A 19,480-nucleotide genomic window follows, 5' to 3' on the forward strand; every position below is an offset into this window, starting at 1 on the left:
ATGTTTAGTACATATAAACTGCCCCTCTCACCCAAAAAAGCTCACACATGCAACTCCTGTCACAGACTGTAACAGTTTATTCAAAATTTAAATTAATTGTCTGAAAATTTCCCTAATTCTTTCTCTGGAAGGGTGCCAGAGCAAAACTTACTGATCCAAAGACACAACTTTCCATTAGGACCATACATTGTTACCAGCCTTTATTCAAAACCCTTGACAACAGAGCATGCCTCCAATTTTTATTCACACCTGCACAGGGGCTTGAGAAGACCACTACATTTTCTTTATACCAGAGATCTACAGCAGAACTTCACTGACACATCCTGTGGAAGCTATTTTCTTCTGACATATGCAAACACCCAGGAAAATCAGTATCAGTCAGTAACCTCAGAACAAGAATTTATTGCAACTAAATAGCCAGCGTGCATTCAAAGTCACCGTTACATCTTTTACCATATGTACATAGCCGTGGATGGGAAAGAGCAGACTCATCATAAGCATGAAGTCCTATCTTGAATTTGTATGAGTACACAAATTCCACAACATGTACTGGTACACAGTTCAAGGTCTCCTCTATGACAGCTCAATTATTTTATACTGTGGTAGAAGCAGGTTCTGTTGATGAGAATACAAGCACCCAAGTTTTGGTAGTGGCCCCTTCCATGCACTTATCAAGAACACTCTCGTGTTGTCACGGTTAAACCAAGTCATGGGTTGTGCTTCCAGTCCCTAGCTGTTCCTAATACTAAGACTGTCAATAAAGCTTATAGAGTAATAATATTAATAATAATGAAAATGTATATAAATAGGAGACAATACCTCTTCTTCCGTCTCAGTTGCAATGATCTGAATCTTCAGTTATTAGAGAAGAGGAAAACCCTTGTTTTTACTTGAACAGAAGCACTAGCCCAAATCATTCTGGAAAAACAAGCTCTAAGTATCTCCTTGGCAGTGGGGGGAACAGGACACCAAAGATTGCATACTATTTTAAGTATAAAAAAGGTATAAAATTTTATTTGACAAGTTATCAAGTAAGCATTTCATTAATCCATTAAAACACTTTTTTACAAGTCAGTGTAGTTGAATTATAGCTACTCTACATGAAAGTTAATTCTGAGGTGAACAAACTGACTAGTGAATAGGCAGTTTAGAATGTGTATCTATATCTATGCTATATCTATTTTATTTTTAAAAGGTATTTTGTGAAATTAAAAGTTTACTAGCTGTCAGACAACTTCAAAAACTTCGAACGCAGTAAACTTCAGAACTATTGTTCCCACATGATATCATCTTTTTTCAGTGCTGACTGAAGTTTCTGCACAGTTTTTAGCAGTTGAAGAGAGCTGCTTCTCTTCTGCCCAGGACAAGGTTTAGACATACTTTCCCTTACAGTGACTGCAATCTCCTTTGCTTCCTTTTGGTCACCACACTTTAGTTTGACGTGAGCTGCCCCTTGGTTCAATTTCTGAGTTTTTCTCCTTAGTTTCTGCACCTAGGAAGAAAAATTACTAATTAGAATGTTACATACTTGGAAAACTAAAGCTGTAGAGCTTACTGGACTTTACCAAACTCCAAACTAAAGATGTCTAAGGGACATTAAAAAAAAAGTTGAAACCTACTAATCTTGCACACAGTTGTCTCGCTGTAACAGAAAGCACTACAGAAAACTGACCTTGCCCACACAGAAACCATTAGAGAAAACCATCCTCAGCCACTCTCAATAGGTTGTTGAACCCCACCACTCCCTAAGGTAAAAATGTTTGCTTGAGAGAGACAGAATATCATCTGTTACCAATTTATATTTACAATGGTCTTTTTCCATTTCAGATTGTACTACCCTAAGCAAAAAAACCCCCAACAAACCTATAAAATGTATACTGTTTATTGGTTACTGTATCTAAGCAGTTTACTTTGAAGCCTCATAATGAAATTGGAAAACAGAATAAATACGGTTGATTGCTAAAGAATGTTTTTTTAAATGTCAAATAATAAGTCTTGACTTGCACTTGGCATGAAAAGGTCACTCCCAAAGATAAAATTAGGCTGGAAGCATTCCATACGCCAATTCAGGCTTGAAGTCCATTTCTAAAAATAACTAACTTTAATTGCATTCTAGAACATATTATTAACTGTGAAACAGTTAATGATGACTACAGCATTTTTAGTGTGACAGGTTCTAAAAGCAGAAATATGCATCAGAAATATTAAGATTGGTCTGTACAAAATACAAATAGAAATGTCTGTGTGCAAAAGCACCAGAAAAAAACGATACAGGCAAAGGGTTACAGGAGTGGCCTGTATTGATAACCAGGGCATGATGGACAGTAATCAAACAGACAAACACAAAGAATGCGCTACTGACATCATGACCCTAAGACGTGTGCTCTGATAAACTGTACCAGAGCACAGATTACTTGCCAGCAGATCTGCACCCTGATAACAGGCAAGGATGACAACAAGGTTGCACCACATTGTATGTGATATTCCTCTTCTCCTCATCCCAAAATGAAGGCAGACTGTAGCCACAAAGATATGCAAAAGGAAGAAACAAAGGTGCAGTTGTTGTCCATTGTCTAAGGTTCCTGGAGGATGAAGTCAGCAAGATTCTGAGGCAAGGAATAGTGTTGTAATTGTTGGCTCCTCAAGAATGTAAGAGATTTATCCAAAAAACACTTGACATCGCCAAGAGAGGCAGTAAGGACTCAACAGTCAATGTCCTTAGTCCATATTGGTAACATGCAACTCTGACAATTCTGCTTTGACATAAGCACCTTTATGCTTGCAATTACGTGGACAAGCTGCTACAAAAGGGTTAAGCTGTTCATCAACAGAAGAGGTTTTTTATAGGGGCATGTATGAAGAGCTGTTATCTACAGCTCTAAAACAGATACTGACAGAATGCTTACAGGTTAGGGCTTAAACAAAACTGAAAGGCTTGTCTGGCTATGATTTTAGAGAAGCTGTGGTCAACAGATTATTTGGTTAATAAAATGCTTCAATATTTCAGTAATATAAAAGACATTTAATCTAGTCTGTACAGGAATTATAGCTTCTATTTTCTCACTCCCCAGGACAGGACACAAAGGAAAGAAATCTCAACAGTTTGACTTAACACAGTGAGCAGAAGTGACAGACTGAGCAACCCAGCTCTGTATTGCAGAACTGCCATAGGGCAGGAAGTTTTCCCACTAGCATAGATACCTAGCTGCCAGCTGTAAGCACTTTTTCTTGATCAAAAGAAGTAATTGGAGGTACAACAACACGGAGCCTAATTATAATCACCCCTACTGGAACATCCTGGCTTAAGCATTCCAGTGGCATTCTAGTTAATGACAACAGGAGGCAGAGTTGTGGCAGCCTTTCAACTAGTGTTGAAAATTTTCATCTAGCTAGAGAGTTTACATTTTATTCTTACAGTAGCCTGATGCTTTTTCAGCTTGGATATTTGTTCTTCTTTAATGTCCATTTGTTTTACAAGGCAAGCCAGCTTGCGTTCTAGGTCTTCACGAACTTTGGAGTCTTGAGCCTCCTGTATCTGCTTCAGAAGTTCTTGATAGTCACTGTTAAAGACAAGAATGGCACACTAAGTATTCGTGATATAGTCTCTGGGATTTCTTCCAATACTTTCAGTCTATTGCAGGAGTTGCTAGCCATTTTGTCCAGAGTACAGCAATTTAGCATTATTTACCCTGTCACACAATACACATCAGTCTGGAATATATTCACACTAGAAAAGAAAAAGTTTTTCCAGTGGGTCTGATTTTCTCATTCCATATTTGTAGCTGATGTGCATCTTATTCCTCCCTTTTGCTACAGTCATAACAATTACATGTGTAATAGCGTGCAAAATAAGAATTTGGAAAGTGAACAGCAGCTATGCAGTATTGTATTTTCACTTCCTGCCCAATTTAGTGCAGACTTCGAAAGCTTAGCGTAATACAGAGAAGTATTGTTTAAACTAGTACATTTAAGTTATAGTTTTTGACAGGTTATTCAGATTAAAATGTTCTACTCAAAAAGATTTGCAGCGAGGTGGGCTGGTTATTTAAATTAACCAGCTTAATTAAAAGAAATTGTGTATATCTGCTTTATACCTAGATATCTGAACTAGTCAAAAACAGAGACCCTCTCTTAGATAAATACTCTCTTTACAATGGTTACGGCTTCTTTTCTGACTTCTCAGTAACTGCTACTGCTTGACAGTTTAATTGAAGCAAGTGGTTGCTATTAAAAAAAAAAAACTTGTCCTTGAATTGCCAGGAGTAAGCCAAACATTGCTTTTCAAAGGAGTGGTTCGTTGCCATTTTAAATTTTGCCACATCAAGGATTTCAAATCAGTGTCAACATCCTAACTGGTTTAACCAACACATCCTCCTCTGCTCAAACCACAGCTTATCATGTCGACATGTCTACTATGACCAGCTACACAGCTTTGGCCCACAATCCTACAAGCTTACATTAATGGGAAGATGCCTAAGAACACAACAAGTTGTAATCCACATTTACTTGCATGGCTAGAAAGATACATACACTCCCATCTAATGTGTTAGCTTCTTCCACACCCTGTCCATTTTCTGCCAGGAGACTGTCCGTCTTTCACAACCCCCTTACAGGACTGGCAAGTTCTCCTGCTATCAACAAGGAAAGGGTATGAATGCCAGACTGTCTCAGCACAAAGACCCATCAGGTATGCACATATGGAGGGAACACAGAAAGAGTGAGTACAAAGGAATAGACTAGATGTTGTGACAGGACGATTCCTGCCACAGTTGTACTAACCTATTCTACCACCCAGACTGACTGCATGCTGCAGGCCTACTCAACATTAACACCACCTTTGCAGCCTTCTCCAGAACATTTTGGTCTACTCTGTAGATCTCAGAGTATGTTTGAAATTTCTAAAAACCACAGGCCTGAAAGATATTTCATTTGCTACAGCTGTTACTTCAGTAGCAGCTTGGTTAAGAAGAGGATGTGGAAGCAGAAAAACCCAGCTGAAGAGTATGTTGCTTGCTTACAAGGTCAGTTAAACACCAGGATAGAAAGAATTTTTTGAATGAGAAAAATCTTACCAGTCAGGCCTGCTCAGGCCATTCTGTCAACAAGTAGTCCTACACTTAAAACAGGCTAGGTTCGACTATAGCACACCTGTAGCTTCACAGGGCTACCACTGAAGTCACTTTTACTCATAACACCAAGGATGAGTACTCACAAGCTCATTTGGCCCAGCTCATCTTGTATGGCCAACAGAAGGTCCAAAAGACTTCTGGTGGCAGTAGGTGGTGTGGAACAAGAGGATACAGATTTTGAAAATGCATTGCGTCGTGAAATCCCAGATGTAGCTGCTCCTTGGCTTTGTGATGAGATACGTGGATCGCGATGCTTCATAATATGCAACACACTTTGTACGTTTGCACTAACAGAATGGCTGGAACTGACAGACTTAATAAAGCATAATTATTAAGTGGTTTACAGAAGTGATTAACAATTACAGTAAAGAGATTTATTCAAACTGTAGATGCCAATTTAGTGAGAACATTTGGTTTCACTCACCTTCCCAGCCACAAAAGGTAGTTCACCAGCCTTTATATGTAACTGTGAAAGGTGCATTTTCTTCATTGTAGGATTTCTCTGCCGTAAGATAGACAGAAAAAGTAAGACAAGAAATTTCAATCTATTGACCCAATAGCACAATCTTAAACTTTTTTTTTTTTTAGTAAGTAAAATTCAAATGAACAAGCAGTGAAATGCATCATCTCAGTTTCCCTCTGGTTTGAAAAAAATAATTTCCCTCCTGTATGTGGAAGGACTTTTCCAACAGCTGAGACAAGTAAATTTTATTCTAGATGCGTTTAGCAGACAGTTTGACAAATAGGTTGACATTAAAAAAATTGAACATTGCTTACTTAAGTTTGCAAAACCACAGTTGCAAAATTTTGACTGACCTGTAACATGTGTTGCAAAATGAATTCTCTTGATTTCAGCAATCCCCCCCAAAACACACCATCTTAACATGCTTAGTTAAAATTGCTTTGGAAACAAATTTTGACAGATAAACTGAAAGGCAGCTAAGATAGGACATGGGGGATGGCAGTAAGACTGTAACAGAGGTTATTGTCATGCTGGTAAGGGAAAGTTTTCCAGTGAAGTGCTACCAGCCCTAGCCCAGTTTTAATTACCAAAGGAAAAAAAAAGAGATATTCAGCACTGTTCTTCACTTTGGAAATGGAGTAAAGTACAGCAGACAAATCAAGTGCCTCTTACATCACCGTTTTTCACAAATTCCTATCTCTGTGCGAGTCAGATGCTATCAACAACAGTATGCTAATAAAAACTTTCATGTTACCTTCTTAGTTTTTTTCTTCTTCCCATTTTCTTTTTTAGGTTCATTTTGAGATGTTACTGAAGACATCAAAATTCTGTTTACCTCAAATCCTGTCTGAAGCTGTAGGAATAAGCAAAAAAGAAAACAACCATTTAATGTAATATTAGAAGTATGAAATCACATGGTCTAATTAATTCCCTCTTTCATGCATGGATAAGAACCAATTAAGGGCACTATTAACTGTCCTGCTTGGAAGGCATAAGCTACAGTTAAAAACTGAACAGATTACTAGGATGGCAGGGTATCAGGCAGATCTTGTAGCTCTGTCTTAGAAGTCCTCATTTTCATATTCAGTTGCAGCAGCTGTATTTTTCCACTGTGACAACCAGCAACTGAGACGACCCAATCCTGCTGCATGCTGGGGATGTGATCATAAAATCCAAAGAATATGAACATTTGGATTTTACAATCTGGGGGCAGAGAGAACTGAGCCCATCTGTGTAACATTGAGGTAAAACCTGCTGCACAATCCTCGGATTGCTCCGTAGTTCAAAGTTGATATAAAGGCCCATGATAAACACGATTATAGACATTCCCAATCAAACATCGGACAAGGACTTTGTTTTGGCATGTATAACTGTTCTGGCTAAACAACGCCGAAGGTCCATCACAAAAGTGAGATTATTCTGGCTTTTCTGTCATCAAAAGGAAGTAAACCACCCCACACCCTGCGTTTCCCAGCCCAGATCCAACTGACCTAAATCGATCCTGCAGTGAACTAAGATGGTACTAATACTAGTTTAGGACTCAGTTTACTACATCTAAGTCCTTTCTTGAGCAAATGTTTATAATAATGCTAAGGTCAGAGTATCTGCTCTGGGAAAATCATTCTTACTATGTTTCTCAGAAGATAAGGCTTTCAGATACTAGGCTTTCTGCTCTGCAGCAGCAAGCAGTTTAAGCAAGAAACCCCAAAACCTGCCAGTTTTGAACTCCGTCATTCTGCTGGATTCTGGAGGCGGTCAGATACCTGGGCTACAATCTGCATGTTATTTCAAGCTTCCTGGACTGATGAAAGCCTATCATCCTTGGATGAGGTATAAAAACTGACAGCAGTGATGAATTAATTTATGCTGTCATCTTCGTTTATGGCTAGGTTCTTTCAATATTATTCTTCAACTCTGCATCCCCCCACCCTGCCCCAAGGGAATGCCACCACAACTGCTCTCTTTCAAAATGGCTGCTACTTCTCCATGAAGTGAGGTTTGGAATACCTGAAGCTACTTTGCCCTTTTAACAAAAGGTTTCTTTGATTTTGCTCTCTTTGGCAAATATTCCTCTCTCAGATGGATGGTGGCCCAACAAACTGACTATGGCTTCACAGAATAATGAATTATTCAAGCTCTCACTTATTGAACAATGTAACAGTATCACTGATTAAAGACTTTTCCAAGTATAGTCCAGTATATTAGATTTCAGCAGATCTTAACAAAAAGAGGAAAACAAACAGAATAACCAACCTTCTTTGGGTATAAGGTTTCTTATATGACTGTTTTCTAGTTACTGTAAGTTAAGGTTATCCGATTTAGTTGCAGATTCTCTAGAAATTAATTCTCTACCCAGACCACTTATAGCAGCTTTGAGGGTGATGAACTGTACCATTAACGCAAACCCAAGTAGAATCTTCCCTGACTGAGATATGCAACATACCTGGCAAGCTTTCTACTATGTAGTTTATAACTGGTCTAGGTAGTATTCCAGGAGTTCTTCCTGGGTAATAAACATGTGGAGTTTAAATGTAATTAAAAAAAGGGTATTTTGGACAGAGAGATCAGCTTTCTTCAGTAATAAAAAATAAGATAAAATAAAACCTCTTCAGTCTACCTGAGCAGTTTTGTCTTGTATTAGCTTACGCTGATGCTCTTCTTTATGAAGCTTTTCTTCTAAGTGTTTGATCTTGTCCTGAATTTGAAGGCAACAATGATTAGTTACACTTCAGTTTGACATGCTGAATCAGAAGTCTAAAGTAGCTTGCAAGTGTAATCTGGGATAAAACAGGACTGCAGGAATTTTTAAAGCCCATACTGAAAAAAAGACTCATGCAGATGAAGCCAAGGTGGCATTCAGTCAGGTATGCTTTATGATCTTAGCTTTAACAGAGGAAACTTTTGCAAAACTTAGTACTGTTAACAGTATGCTATACAAATTATATCGAACGAATTACTTTCAGACTGTCATTCCATGCATGCTTACTTCTGCAATTCTCTGAGCAGCAGTAAGTTTAAGACACTCTTTTTCTAGCATTTCAAGCTTTTCAAGTTTTGCATGCAGTTCTAAGCGGTTCTGATCTTCCTCTTTCTGAAACTGGGCCTGGAAAAAAGTAAGCGAGAATGGAGTTGGCAGCTGACTGAAATTGTTTCAGGCAGCAAAAAATCAAACACACTACAGTAAAGGTGTTTAACTAGTTTAAATTTCATGTTTTTTAAATTGCAAAGTGATGAAAAATACCAAGCAGACAAATAAGACTTAAGTTTCCAGCAGCCTTTTTGTCTACCAAATGTGCAAGTATTAGCATGGGTTTGCTCATTAAGAGTTCCACCTAGGGAGTCTTTTCATACAATTCATTGAACTGTTGTCATCAGTCAGTCAGACAGCAAATTGCTTCTGTTGCTACCACCCTGAGAAGAGCTGAGGAAGAATGATGGCCATAATAAAGTTCTGATCTTACACATTTCTATACTTTTTAACTATATCATTACTTTGTTAGTATGCTAAAAGGCTTCACCTGTTGTTCTAAACCCATTTTCTTTTCCAGTTCTGCGCTGGAAACCATTTTCCTCATGTAATCCAGCTGTTTCTCCAGCAGGGAGCAGCGAGATTGTGCTGCATTTAACTGCAGGCTTGCATCTACAGAGAGAAACAGACATTCAGTACAGCAATGGGAGCTACACATTTAGCCAGTCTGTCATCTCTTTGAGGAATTCTCATTGAGAATTGAAACATGCAAGAAAATTTTGTTAGTCTGAACAAGTCATGTGGTTAAAATATATTTTGTCTGTAAGACATGAGAATCAAGATGTTTTTCCAGAGCTAGTCCCTAATATGAATTCCAAAGGTGTGAGCACTGCAGTTACTTTGATTTATATCAGCAGATATCTAAACAGAATCTGGTTTCTTCCTTTCTCCTTACTTTTCTCAAGTTAGCAGTGTTAATACATGTAAGCAGCTGCTTGCTTATTGTAGGAGTTAAACATACCACCTGAAATCTGCTTATTCTTTAAAATAGCTTTATGAGTTATGCAATACTTGGTTAGTATAAGTAAAAACAAGATCTCAACTTGATTCACAATTATCAGGCTCCTGCCCCTCCCCAATCCTAAAGCAAAAAAGAAAGGGGGGGCGCATTAATTAGCAGTTTGTCAAAATAAACAAACACTCCCTAGATTATGCAGTCTTGGAGTTGCTGTGGCTACACCTTATCACTCAAGAGAAATACCTTTCCTCTGTTGCATCAGTTCTTGATGTGCTATGTCCTTTTTGTAGGATTCATGCTCCAAGGCCTTGTTATACTGAGCAGCTGCTGTGGAGAGGCTGCACAGATTATCTTCAGCCTGTGACTTCTCCAACTCCAGACGGCGGATCTTTTCTTGAAGAGTTTTCAGGGCTGCCACCACAGCTAGCAAACAATGCAACAGTTACACCTTGAGTAACAGTTCCTATTATTATTATTATTATTATATTTACAAAACACTTCAAACAGCAAAATACTACCTAAATTTTCTTCCTAGGATCACCCCTAAAATTAATTATATTCCACAGCAGTATATATGTGGGAGAAAATGGACATGTTTACTGCATAACTGAGGTGTAAAGCATGGGTCATATGAGCAAAACTATTTTCACTCCAAATGGTAGCAAGCACAAAGAAATCGTGGCAAACTGAGTATAAGAAACCCTGGGACTTCTGTTTACACAGAAGCAGGGAATCCAAGTATCCAAGTTAGGTCACAAGTTTTGGTGTAATGCAACTAGTGTGGACAGATTGAAAAAAAAAAACAAACCAGACTCGGGACAGGGGGGAAATCAGATACAAAGGGACATTTTAGGAGAGGATGCATTTTAAAAACTTTGTTGTTTCAAAAGGCAATGATTCAATGTCTAGTTTCTTGTATTTGATGATTCTTTAAACCACAGAAACAAGTCTGCAGGATTTTGCTTTTAGCCTCAGATCAGTATGTGTCAAAATTATGCCAAAAATAAAAGTTGCAATTTCAGCTACAAGGAAAAGTTTACTAACTCTTAAAAAAGTATACACACTGTGGAAGTTTAAGACATGTTCTGTAACAAGTCAAGCTTCTTTTCTGACATTTTATAAGCCTTAATAGTTTCCCTACAATAAATTCTCTCAGTAAAGGAATACCCAGCAAATATTGCTAGCTCCATAACAACTCTCATCAGCTTATCATAGCCCCATTAGAATAAAATGGGGGGGGGACACCCCCAAAGAAGGAAAAAGCAGATACCAGAGACCAGAAAGATGAAGTGGGACCACTTCTATCTTTCTATTGGCATGCCAAACATTTCCTTACTTAAACACTTCGCTGCATAACACTAAGCTGAACATTTTAATCCAAAAAGCCCAAACTCTGTATGACTAAAGATTACTCAGAAGTCACAGATTCTTCATGAACAATGATCACCTGCACAAACATAGGCTATGTCTGTGCAATATTGCAAAGTTGTCCATGACAGTAAATCCAAATACGGTATCCTTGTGATTCACTGAGCTCTCCAGATATGCTAAGCCACTGAGCATTTGCCCTGTGAGCTCCAGAGAATCATCACCCATTAAGGCACATGACAACCATAGCAGACCCATATTTCACACAGACTAACTTTCATGCTGCTAACTTTCCTGAGAGTCTGCGTTATTCAGAAGTTCTCCCAAGCAATCATACCACACAAAAAACCTTAGAAGTGCTTTTAAACTGGAGGGAGTCAAATAGCACTACGCAAAGCCAATTTCAAGTCAGTATACCACACTAATGATCTTTTTTTGCTGTATTTAAAATCATTAATTGCTTCTGCTGAGTTTGAAGCATTCTCCTTTGCTTTGAGAGGAAGTCTGACGATTTTAAGTTAAACAATTTTCAAAGCCAAAGTTTATAAGGATGTTAGAAGACTTGCAGCAGTTTCCATTCCAGACATATGACTTCAGGGAGACTACTCCCTCAGGACACACATACATCCTGTCTCAATGTCAGTCTGATAATCACAGCAAGTCGTTGAACTGAGTAAAATAGAACGGGGAGTCTGTTTAAGAGATTTCACATGGAACAATTAAAAAGACCACTTTAAGGACATATTTTGGCTTTACCTTGGTTATTGGGGATAGAAGGCCTGTCACCACCAACAGCTGCCAACTTCTTTGATTCTATATAAGCAAAGGCTGCAGGAAGCATCCTATCTGGGGGCTGAAGAAAGCTTCCTGTGAAACCGTTCTTTGATTCAGAATCCACAGCCTGTAAAAAGAGAAGTATTTAACGCTATCAGCTCTTTAATGGACTATGTAACAGTTTTCAAAGTATGTCACTGGGCTATCCCTGGCTCTGTTTATATCAAACCAAATCATGTGCACCAAAATAATAATTAACCCCCCCCACACACCCCCAGATGAATCCTGTATTTTAACGCAGTTCCAAAACAATGCCTTTCATAACACTAAATATAGCTCTCGACCACCCAAAATTTGCTACGATTTTTCTTGGTGCTTTCTAATAACTTATGCTGATTTTTGTCCTTTTAAAAGTCAAGGGTCAACAACATTTTCTACTATTTTACAGACTTCAGTGTCTGCCTCTCAGTGCTCCCTGCGGAGCAAGCATTCTAAGTCTTACAGCCTGTTTTCATTTGCAGCCTCCTTAGTGCTCTAATGCCTATCTTTTTACATATGGCTTTATTACATAATAAAGACATAGTTCTCCACATTTAGTGTTGAGATAACAGAAGGATATTTAACATGCAATATCCCCAGCACTCTCCGCGTTATTAAGCATATGTATTAAGTCCTGTTTCTCACTCCCTTTCTGCCCCACCCTTTAAACATTCTTTATCAGAAGCACATTTGAAGACAGTTTACACCCTGTCAAATAGTGATTTTCCTTGATACTCAAGACATGGCCAGTGAAACTTGCAGAAAGTGCTTTAGTCTAATACAACCTCTAAGAAGTTAAAGCAAATTTTAAATCACACCACAGCTACCTATCAAAGTAGTAGCAAGCTTTTCACTTGATACAGTGGAAGAAATGAAGAGTATATACAGCTTCAGCTGATAGAAAAACAGCTTATTTGAAGGTTCAGTGACATAACAATTATGGTATCACTCGAGTTTAAAATACAGGGCATGCAACTGGCACAGGCTTCCCACTTGGGCAAGGCTATTTACAGATGTTAGGTTCCCAAGAAAGTCACCCAAAGGTGGTATCTAGTAACAGGAGGAAGAAACCCAAACCAAGACTGGAACCTGCTGATGAAGCACACCCCAGGAAAAGCCATTCACAGTGGGTGGGTGGGAAAGAAAGTTTTCAATAACGGAAAAAGTTTCCAGGAACAGCTCTTCCAGCCCTGTTTCAGAGGCCATATAAAATAGAAAAATCATCATCCATCCACACCGCCTCTTCAAGATATGCACTAAACCAAAGGTACACAGAAATACTTCCTTCCTCCTCCAAGTTGTCATCACGGAGACATCGACATGAACATCTCTTTGCCAGGGCTTGCTTGACGTGGGGCCTCCCAGACACTGCTGCTTTTGTGTGCGAACACCCCTGGGGCAGCTCCCACAGTTCAGGACGGACCCCCAGCACCAGCACAGCCCCCCAGACCCACAAGATGGGGGCTGCCCAGGCTACCCCCACACCACAGGCCTTTTCCGTATAGTACCCTGTGGGGCCCCACCGCCATCCTGCCCAAGCCCAGGCCGCAAGCTGTTGGTGCTGGGTTGGCAGCTGCAGGCAGCCAGGCACGCCGCCATCTCTGGTGAGAGGTCCCACCTGGTGACCCTGCCACAGTTATGGCCACACAAGCCGTTTACGGGCCTTCACAGCTCCCTCCTGGAGGACCAGGAAACCGCACAGGGATACCCAACCAACTCTAACAGCCGGCTAGGCCAGACAGCCGTATCGGCCATTTCCGACAGCGCAAGGGGCAGGGGCAGTGAAGGGCACGAAGCAGGGAGCAGCAGGAGTCTCAAAATATGGATGAGAGAGTCCTGCGGCCATGGGCAGGGTCAGGGCCGAGACAGGAGAGGAGATGGGCCTGGCATGGCACAGTGCACCAGCACAGTATTCCACAAAACAAGAAATAAGCAAGACTTACCAATTTTCCCATCACTTCTCAACCTCTACATGTTGGTGATAAAAAAGACTAACAAGGTCCGTAAAAATACACATATGTACAACAAGCTTCCTACCACTGCTGTGAACAGGGGAAGGCAATTTTGGAAACTCCAGAGGAAGAAGGTGGTTTTTGCTCATGTCATCTAACCTTTTGTCAGTCAGCATAAGCAGAGACTTGCTTTTCTGATGTCCTCTGGTGCAACATGGCTCCCTCGCATGCCTGCAGCTGCTATGCATCAATTAGTTTCCTTATTACTGTCACATAAACAAGTTCTGCCGTTTCCACGGAGATGTGGCTGTGGACAGTTGTAAGGAGGGCGGTGATCTGAAGCAAATAATGAATAAGAGAGGGAGGGAATAAAGCACCAGAGAACTTGTGCAAACCCACAATTTTGCCAGCACAGCGGAGGGTAATATGCACCCTGCGGCTGGAGGGGGGAGCTCCCCAAGCTACTCCTAAAAGCACAGGCTCAGCAAGGGGTGTGAGGGAATACAATACCGCAGGACCGAGACACCTGTGTTTGCAGAACCCCTGCTGTGGACATAGTTACGGGTGCCTTGCTTTGCCACAACTTCCTCAGACACAGAAGCTGTGTGAAGTAGGCTGAGGGAACGGTTGCTGAAGCGCTTGGAGGCTCTGCCAACATAATTACTCCAGTAGAGGTGCTCTGTCCTTTAATATCTTAGCAGGTAAATACAGTTTGTAATAACCACACTGCACAGGAGTAATCTCTACAACACTGCAGGCCTCAGGCAAGGACATTGGCCAGGAAAAGGACCAAGTCACTCTAGACCAGCAAGACATGACCAAACGTCCTGACCACTTTCAGCCCACTAGGACAAGAAATCTATCAGGAAATAATTAAGTAGCTTGACGTATGTTTGGACATCAACTGTCCTACCATCACCTTTTTCCCCCACAAGTGTTTAAGTTTCTATAAAACCATCCCAGGTTTTCTTTTGAAAACGGGTTACACACCCCACAACCATTGCAAGCTTAACCTACCGCTCTTTAATTCCATGCTACCCTGGATGCTGGTACACAGCCCTAGAGTGGTGCTTTAAAGCAGATATTGCATCCCGAATGGCAATGTTTGTACTAATGTAACTCTACCAGGCTTAGGGGGATTTAGCACTTGAACAACACTCGTTAAAGAAGCCAAAACACCGTTGTTTAGACAAGTCCTTGGTTGAGGAAATTACTGCACTCCTTCGAGTTTGGGTAACAGCCAAGGGAGAAGTATGCATATTATATTAAATGGAGGCTGACAAAATACCCTGGTTACAGGCAGAGGGGAGGGGAGGAAGAAGGAAGAAATGCCCCACTCCCACCCCAGCAGCCTGCACCGCTGCGGGGAGCGGGGTGAAGCACTTGCGTTGTGCAGGTCACATCTGAAGTCACCACCGGCCCCTCGGGTTTTTTAACCAGAACTGACCCAGCCTGCGTTGGTGCATGCAGTGGTGATGATCAGATGTCCCATGTTATTTTACACAGAAAAACATAAAGCAGCCGGTTTATACATACCCTACATCAAGCATGGGGCAATTTAGTGCTGCCTATGGGCCTGCCGTTAACCATCAGCCTGCCCTAGCCACCTATGCTGTCTCCAAGCCTCAGCCAGGAGGACATGGTTGCAACCCTGTGCATGGTGCATGGTGGCAGGCATAGCAAATTAGCTCTGTGACAGCACTGCACTAATGCAATTACACTGCCTACCTCCTACCTTGCTGCAGCCTGTGTGCTCACCCCTTGGGTGTGAGGATGAGCAGAGCTGGTCCCTTCAGCAGGAGCATTTCTCCCTGTTGGCTCACCGTCACCCGCAGGCTGGGAGCGAGCTGGCACAAAGGCTGTTGGGGAGCAATCCCATCCTCAGGTCCGTACCTGTATATGTGACATTCATGCCTCAGAGGAGAGCAAGCAAGCTGGAGTTCAGTACCTTAAGACAAACTGAGAATATCCCATTTCATCACGGTCATGTAAGTACTAATGTGATTTACCTTTACACTATTTATTTTTGCTGAATATGGCCTGCACTGAGTGCTAGAGTACTGGATCGGGCTGCTGTAAAAATCAATTGAAATTTTAATTACTGCTGCCTAGCCCAAGTAAGCATGCCAATAATAGGGAGTTACTGAACACACTGAAATCCTAAATGTTACAGAAAGACCATTTATGACTTCCTCACCCTCCTCCATCCTGTTCCTCCCCCCCATTGCTAGCCACAGCATTAAAAAAGTTTCAGAAAAATTGCTTCCGATGTTAAAAGTCCAAAAGTGTTTTGCCACATACACAATTATGTCCCATACTGTAAAGCAGCATGTGGAAAAGCTTTTTCCACATATGAACTATAGCAGATTCAGGGAATAATGCTGGCTTAACAGTTTCCCAAAAGATATAAACTAAGGGAATAATGTGATAATGTAAGCGATGCTTCCACTAAGTTCTCCAATGTTTGCTATCTTACAGAGATCCTGGTTCATTCAAATTGCTGTGAGGGCGACCTTTTAGAACCAAAGAAAGAGGTGCTGTCAGAACACCTTCAAAGAAGAAAAAGAAAAAACAGATCAAAGGATTTTTCGCAAAGAAGTACAAAGATACCTATCTTCTGACCTGACCTACTGGGCATGCACAATTTATGGTGGTTTTTTTCATAACTGAAAACAAAGTCTCAAATGAATCAAGGAATGATTCACTGTTTTTCTGACATATTATAAGAGAAATTTTAAAGAATTGCCTCAACACAGGCTACACCAAGAAACTCCCAGAATGCTGGCTGCCGCCTTGTCTATTTGAGCCAAGTCTTGCTGGCGAAAGGTTATGTGAGAGGCCATTTTCATGACACAATCCAAATTGGTCTATTTTTTTCCCCTTTCACTTTCCTTCAAGAACCAGGGGAAAAGCTTGGTCAGCTGTACTAGCTGTGCTGCAATGCTCTTTCAGCCTTATTCCCGACAGACAAAGAACAGCCCTTCCACTCACAAAAAGAAATAAATAATGTTGTAGGCAAACTGCATTGTTGTTTTGGGAACACCCAGTCTCTAGCATCCTGACACAACCGCTTTAATCAGCCTGAAACATACGACCTTGCTCAGGACATATCTAAGTAACTGGTACTCATGTGCCTTCTTTAATCTAAGTGGGTTAGAAATGAAATGGTGACAGCTGCAAAACTAATAGGAAGTGAAACCTCACTGAATCAATAAGGCATTTCAACATGTTTTTAAGTTCTGTTGAGTCCCACTTTAAATGAGTTTAGAACAAATGACTAAAATTTGGTAGAGCAATTAAGGAACTTGGGAGTTTTTTGAAAAACTGACACAGGCAAATCCATGGGAGTTAGTTTGTTGTACAAACTGTGAGATACAAACTGAGTCTCAGAACTGGATATATAAATGTTAAGTGCCCAGTTTCTTCTTTGATACCGCTGTAGCAAAACCTATTAATTCCTGAATTTCAAGTCTTATGCAGAATTTTCATACAATCAGTATGGATGAAAGTCTGTGAAGAAAAGGAAAAGAAATTACATTCTGTGTTTTCTCATGACACTGTATGTACTGTGAAGTATGATAAAACCTGGTATTTTAATGAAAAAACCCACTCCTAAGCCTTTTATTTCATTGTGTCACACCTTCTAAGCATTCATACTGATACTTCTCTAGTTCCTGTTTGCTAGAGATAAAAGAGAGAGAACAAAAAAGAGGAAGAAAGAAAATGGAATGAGTTATACAAGTACTTTGCGGACAAGGCAAAGAAATAACCAGATGGGGAAAAAACAGAGATCTTTTTAACAACAATTTTTTTAGGAAAAGGTTCTAACCTGACAGTGTATCAAGCAAACTTGGCCATAATGTCACCAGTGTTTTGCTGTTTTCTTCAATGAGCACAGCAGACCCAACTCCTCCTTAAATTCGGCCTTCGTTCGTAATTGCATGATAAAATCATACTCAATACTTTGTGGGGAAATCAAGTTAGTGCAAACTGCTTTAACCTGTATGAGAAGATTATAACTGAACTTAGCATTCAGAGGAGCAAGACTGCAAATTCCTATCTAGTAACAATTGCTATGTTAGCATGAAAGCATCTGGTTTGGAATATAGTGTTATCAAAATAATTAAATTTCTAAGTCTTTAATCAGTCCAAAGTAATTAAATGTAACCTTTTTGTAATAAACAACAAACACAAAACCAAATACTATAAATGGTCACTAATATACTTCCTTGCTTCCCTCGTAGTTCTGTTCCTCTTATCTTCTTTCACCCACCCGCACATTATAGCTGGTTTTTCTCCCTCATCTCCTCTCTTTTAATTGTATTTACATCATCCTATAGCTTTGTTCCTTGCTCTTCTCCCTTTGGTATTCTTTTTCTCCCGCTCTCTCTTTTAGCATAAAAAGTTAGGGGTTTTTACAAAGTAAAAAGAGCCATTTTTTCCCACATGAGAATAACTATCAAGTTTTTTCCCTTCATACTTAGGATCCAGTTCCAACAGATGCTGTTTGCTCAGTACAGTGACTGACATTGACATTGACGGTGCTCTCCTCTGTACTCTACATGAAGAACATAAAAAGTTACTTTTTCTCCCCACTGTTATTTTCTGCTGCTGATGCCATCACACTGTCTTCCATACATAGTTTGCTTAGCTTGGTCACTTCTCTCCACCCCCAAAAATCTACTTTTGCTCCTTAGATTGGAGGCAGCTCTCACTGCTTTCTAGAGAGCAAAGCAGAGTACGTCTGTCCTGATAGATTGGAAGGCAGGAGGAAATTACTGGCTCTGGCTATTGACCCTTGATTAAAAAGAGGAAGCCTTTGCTGTTGTGGAAAGGGAAGGTTTTCAAGGGCAACTGTCTCCAGTATAGAAGACTGTGTATCTGCACAGGCAGAATAATTAGAGATTAGAAGGGCAAATGCAAAAAGGAAAAGACGTACTAGGGTAGGGTGGGGCAAATATAAGAGTGGGTTGAAATGACAATCATAGTGAAGAAATATAATGAGGTAGGGGATAGTTATTGCAGGTACTGACTCATTCACAGTCAACACTTTTACTGCATGACAATTTTCACCTTTTATGTCTCAAATATTTAATGGGATCACTGAAAGATGGTTCTGAACGTTGCAACTTGCCCTCTAGGCAGATGAAACACACAGATTGTGTCCCTGACGGTTGCCTTGGAATTTATTTTCAAAGTAAACTTCTGGTTTTACCAATATTTTCTCAGGGAAAGTGTCAGTCTCTTCATCCAACATCCTTTAACCTAGCATGGAGATGGAGTAGGAGGTAGATTTTTAGCCAGATAACTAGAAGAGCGTGACGTGGACAAGCAGAGAAACACAAAGAGGGTAATTATTCATAAGATTTGTCTCTTTTTACCTACTACCACCCCTATATTTTTTTTTTCATATATTCCTGTGCTGCTGATAACTAGGCACCTGGCAGCAAAGAAGAACTCCATTCTGCATTTGTACATCAGGCAACCTAAGAACAAGAATGAGCCCCCAAAAAAATACTAACGAGGATAAGATAAGTTTCACTCCTGGCAAGAAATTATTCCCAAAGTCATCTTTTGTCAGCAATAGTTGTCTTTAAATATGCAGAAAAATTGCAAGCAGATCTGAGTCAGAGCAACTCCTCAATCTTATTTTGGAGACCTATTTTGTTGAAGAATAATTTTAAATAATATCACCTGTTTACACGACTCAGAATATTCATAGCAACTCCAACACATCCACATTGTGCATCCTGAACAGGCACAATATCC

At 40.2% G+C, this 19,480-nt stretch overlaps 1 protein-coding gene across 1 annotated transcript; it reads right to left on the reverse strand.

Annotated features, from left to right (window-relative positions):
* Positions 1–168: 168 nt before the first annotated feature.
* On the reverse strand, positions 169–15,703 carry CEP57L1 (centrosomal protein 57 like 1). Its single transcript, XM_052781351.1, is given in 13 exon segments — positions 169–1,492; positions 3,416–3,560; positions 5,213–5,442; positions 5,554–5,631; positions 6,347–6,445; positions 8,210–8,287; positions 8,579–8,695; positions 9,111–9,232; positions 9,822–10,001; positions 11,703–11,792; positions 11,795–11,847; positions 13,871–14,047; positions 15,447–15,703. Coding segments are annotated over 12 exon segments (1,506 nt in total). The 5' UTR covers positions 13,960–14,047; positions 15,447–15,703; the 3' UTR covers positions 169–1,267.
* Between the last annotated feature and the right edge of the window lie 3,777 nt (positions 15,704–19,480).

Source organism: Harpia harpyja, chromosome 3 (assembly GCF_026419915.1).
Source record: "Harpia harpyja isolate bHarHar1 chromosome 3, bHarHar1 primary haplotype, whole genome shotgun sequence".
NCBI classification, from domain to species: domain Eukaryota; kingdom Metazoa; phylum Chordata; class Aves; order Accipitriformes; family Accipitridae; genus Harpia; species Harpia harpyja.